Source organism: Thalia democratica, chromosome 4 (genome assembly GCF_965202585.1).
Source record: "Thalia democratica chromosome 4, ktThaDemo2.hap1.1, whole genome shotgun sequence".
Lineage (NCBI taxonomy): Eukaryota > Metazoa > Chordata > Thaliacea > Salpida > Salpidae > Thalia > Thalia democratica.
The window spans coordinates 19,440,104-19,445,158 of NC_139168.1; the positions used below are offsets into that span (position 1 = coordinate 19,440,104).

General features: G+C 26.1%; 1 protein-coding gene across 1 annotated transcript; it reads left to right on the top strand.

The window, feature by feature from the left end:
* The first annotated feature begins 2,435 nt into the window (after window positions 1-2,435).
* Window positions 2,436-3,077, top strand: LOC145833109 (kelch-like protein 32). The gene has a single exon (XM_082940310.1). The coding sequence runs from the start codon at window positions 2,436-2,438 to the stop codon at window positions 3,075-3,077; it is 642 nt and encodes a 213-aa protein (XP_082796436.1).
* The last annotated feature ends 1,978 nt before the right edge of the window (window positions 3,078-5,055 follow it).

Below are 5,055 nucleotides of genomic sequence, written 5' to 3' on the forward strand. Positions count from 1 at the left end.
TTATTAGTTATATTCACTTTAATTAGCCTTTATGAATTCTAATTCTAAAGTACTTAAGTAAGATTACTTAAATTAAATTTCTTATTTCAAAATGTGGCCTTTGTTCAAAAATAAACACTTTTTGAAAGGTTTAAACTTTAATTGTTGAAGTTAACATAATTTTTTATAATAAAAACTTTCCTTTCTTTTCTTTTTCTAAATTTTGAAAGACTTAGGTTTTATCAAGTTATTAAACATTTAGTAAAGAGTATAATTAAATTATTAAATTAAAATGATATAGACAATTGAAAAAAATTACTTAAAATTACAGTCTAAGCTCGTTTTTTTTTTGCGCTAGTAGGTGTTAGTTAAGTAGTTAAATTACTAAGTATGAAATTAATACTTAATTAGACAGATAATTATTTCTTTAATACGAAATCGCATATTTATATTTTAATATTAGGCCCTATATGCATATATAATTTTGACTTAAGTATGAGACTGATTAAAGCTAAATAGTTTAATCAGTCTGACTAAAACTAAAACTGCTGCCCTGAACATGTTTCAAATTCGAAATTTGTCCTCCGAGTACTCCAGCCTGCCGACCCCTGCAATAAGCTATGAGTTTTAATCTTTAATATTTTTTTATTTAATCATAAGAGAAACGCAATAAATACGGATTTGTAAATCTTAACCAACATTGTTCAGAAAATACCTAAAAAGTCTGTTTCGTCATTATTTTGCTTTTCGAAACACTGGCAACTGCTAAATGTGATAAACCCAAAACTCTATAAATGAAATAAAAAATAGCATTTTCTTGCGCAACAACAACAATTATAAATAATTCTAGAATAACAACTATAGCATTTAATATCTACATATGACTGAAACATTACTTTTATATACAGCTTTAGAGACGTGTTACAAAATATTTTTTATGTTGATACGTTTCTATCACAATAGTCTTGTTACATTAAGATACTACAGCTTATTACTTTTAAAGTTATATGTTTTTCAAACACTTAAGAGTATTTTAGTTGTACCACAGAATACTTTAATTGTCTTTAAAACAACTTAAAGAAATATATAAATAATTTTCTTAAAATGTAATATACTTCATTACTATTTGAAACATTATAAACCCTTTTTTCAGTTGTATTAAAAAGGTTAAGCTAATAGTCATGTGGGAGTTTGTTGATAATTCAAAGAAAAACGCACAAAAAACTTCCGAAGAAAATATTTCGAAACCTCTGATAGAATTTTCTAAACAAGGTAAACTAGTGATATTGAAATAAATTTATATGTTAAATATAACGAGAATATATTTTGATAAGTTTTCAAATAGTATTAAATAACTTGTTCATATAATTTTAAAATCTAATTATAAAAAGTTATAAAATAAATGTTTAAATACAAATCTTGAATTCAATAATTAAAGGTATAAATTTATTTAAATATAAGTTTATTGTGTTATTTACACGTTTAAACAACTTAAAAGTTTATGAAAAAGTTTACACTATAGAAAGTAAGCAAGTATGTTTAGCATAAATAAAAACGAGCTAAAATAAATTTATTAAACTTATATAATATAGTTGTTAAAACTGCTTGTATATTTAATATTTATTTTTTACATTCACTTATATTTTATAGGTAAATCTGAGAAAAAAGAATATGAGTCTATCGAAGGTTTAAAACTTAATAATCTTATGTTAAAAGAAGATAAAGAATTGACTAAATACATGAAAGATAAGGTAAATATTAAAAATGTAAGTACATTTTACTCAGTTGCTAAAACCCATAATTTATTTGGTGTTGCTGAACTTTCAATAAGATTGATAGAACGATGTTTTTCAATGTTATGTGAAACTGAAAACTTTTTGCTGTTAGACTTTAATTGTTTTATGAAAATAATTTCAAGTTCTGAACTGGATATTCACTCAGAAGTCGAAGTATTTAATGCAGTAAGTATTTGGTTGAAACACAATAGTGAGAAACGTAGCAAATATGCCATTCAACTGTTACTAAAAGTTCGTCTTACATTGCTATCAGAACATGCATTGAAATATATCAAAGATTGTAATTCATCATTCAACGTTGTCCATGAGTTTGAAACCATAATAAATGAAGTTTTGTGCAGTAAGAAAAGTATATTACATAACAGTCCAAGTATTTCTTTAACAAGAAGGTGTTGTACTCAAAATAAGTTTAATATATTGATTTGTGGAGGTTACGATTTCGAAACTAATAAAGTTGTCAGGAACACAATAGAAGTACATAGAAATAACTTTAACAATATTAAGATTCTTTCTTCAATGAATAAGTGTAGACACAATTTCATAGCCGTGAGTTTAAAAGGAGAAATTTATGTTTTTGGTGGCATTAACAATGCCAGTAACTTGGTAAAGATCGTAGAAAAATATTCGCCTTCTACAAAAACATGGAAAAAAATAGCTAAGATGTTCGATGACAGAGAATGGTTTTGTGCTTGTGCGTTTATGGATAAGATATTTTTGTTAGGAGGAGCATATCACAATAGAATCAGATCTAACTACGACTTAACAAATTCTTGCCTACAGTTTGACACGAAACAAGGATATTTTTCAGACAAAAGTTGGAAAGAAGTTTCTGGAATGAATGGAGCAAGAGATCGTTTTGATTGTGCTGCCTTTCAAGGAAGTATTGTAGTTTCAGGAGGAAGGAATCAAGAAGTGCTGAACACAGTAGAATCCTATGATGTTTTTGCTAATAAATGGTCACCAATGCCAAGTATGATTAGACAAAAATGTGATCACAGTTTAGTTGTGGTGAAAAATAAATTATTTGTTATTGGTTATGGAGGTTACGGTAGTGAAGTTTTTGACAATGATTGTAAAAAATTTGTCTTTCTTAAGATTCCGAATTATGTACACTCAGGTGAAGTCATATCAACTGGAAACACAATTTTAATCTTCAATGGTCGGAATCCTTTAGGTCATAGTTTAACTTGTTATGACGTTGATAAAGACGAGTGGACTTGGACTCAAACAGGCTCTGAAGAATCATGCAAAGTTACGACTAATCTTATTTGTTTTTCAGCCGTGACACTACCTTGGTGCTAAAGCATTTGAAATGAACAATATAAACTCTCTAATTAAAGTAGTTAAATGTTTTAGTTTCTAAGAAAAGTAGTTTTAACTACTTTTTACAGTTAGTAGATTTTTATAAAATTTATACTACTATTCAGATTTTAGACCATATTAGTTGTAAGTGATCAGAAGCTGACTTAAATTTAATGGTTTCTAAAATAGTGTTTTTCGTAGTAGGGAAAGTTTTGTAAAACTAAAAACTAAGAATTTCGTTTGAAATATGAGGAACAATAAGTATAGTTTTTTATTGAGACTTTTTTAAACTATATTTTTTATATAATTTCCATAAACTTTTTTATGTACCAAATTTAAACCGAAAATTACTTTATTTTGTTTACTATTAATGTTCAGAATTTCTTAGTCGTATTAAATTTTTAAAATAAAGTTATTTTCAAGTTGAAGCTAGGTTTAATACATTAAGTCTTAAGTTGCTCTTAGGCTTTCTTTTAATCTTTTCATCATTTTTTTTCTCCTGTACACATATGCACAGGAAGTTTTTAGCAAATGAAATGATTTTCCAATAAAAAGATAAAATATTTGCCATTATTCTTTCAACTTTTTTATTTGTTTAAACATTTTTAATTTTTTTTTGTCGAGACATGTTCATCATCTAAAAAAAGCATCGACGAAAATAAAGTTCAAGGTACAAACCTCTTTAAATGTTTGAAACTTGGTTTTGTTTTTTACCCTGTATTTACGGTTTTCAAATTTAATTTGTACTTTTCCAGCTTTAGCTTATTAGTTAATTGATACTGAAATCTACCTTATATTCTGAAAGACCGTTTTAAAAATTATATATACCAACCGGTTACTGTTTCATTATTACGCATTTGTTATAGATTACAGATATTTTTAAAACCTTTAGTTTAATGCTTTTTGGCACCTGGTCAAAAATTTTTGAACATTTTTAGTAAGAGTTAATAAAATAAAATTACTTGAATTTCCTTTGCTTAATATAATTTAGGCAGCTAAATAAAACTTTTAATCAATTGTTCTGCTTTTTCATTTAGCAACAAATACAAAAATTTGAGTAATCAATTAATAAATGCAGTATAAATTGATAAAAATATTATTGCATGCTTGATTAAATTTTAAATATTTTAAACAGGTATCTAAAAAGAACTCAAATAACATGTCTAATGAATTCGATTTATATGAAAGAAAAGCTTACAATTTTTCTAATCATCTTTTTAAAATAAACACTTGGTATTTGATTAACCCAAGAAAATTTTTGTTTCTACAGTGTTTTTGGGTAGGTGTCAGAAAAGCACAGCGTCACTTTAGCACGGGATGACACCTTAGCACAGAATGACACCTTGGCGCTGAGAGTCACTTTAGCACGGAATCAATTTAGTATAAAGTGACACACTAGCACAGTGTAACACTTAAGCACGAATTGTCATTTTTGCACAAAATGACACTTTAGCACCATCGATACTTTTAATAATCAAATAAAATACTAATTAAGAATATATTTTTAAGTGTTTAAAGTTTAACTTTGTATAGTCAGAATCCTGTTGATTACGCATTTTAGACACTTAAAAGTTTAAATTTAACGGAAACTAAAGTTATTTAAATTGAAATTATAGCTAAGTAAGGAGTAAAATTTAAAGACAAAGCTTGTCTGTCTTTTTGAGTAAATTACAAATTGTACTAAGAGAAAAGACTCGTAGGTAGCAATAAGTTAGAAAAATATATTGAGCAGGATCTTTTTTTTGCAAATAACTTTTACACGTCGTCATTTTTGCACGAAAGGTCATTTTTGCACAATAATAAAACAAAATATAATATAAAAATAGATTATTATTTTATTTTATATTTATTAAATAAATGGTAAATAAGAACATCAGGAAAAAAATGATTAATTAATAAAAATACTGACCAAGGGTAAGGGTTAGTGGTAACTATTTTAGTTAAAAGAAGAAAAATAGAAAAAATAAAAAAAATAAAG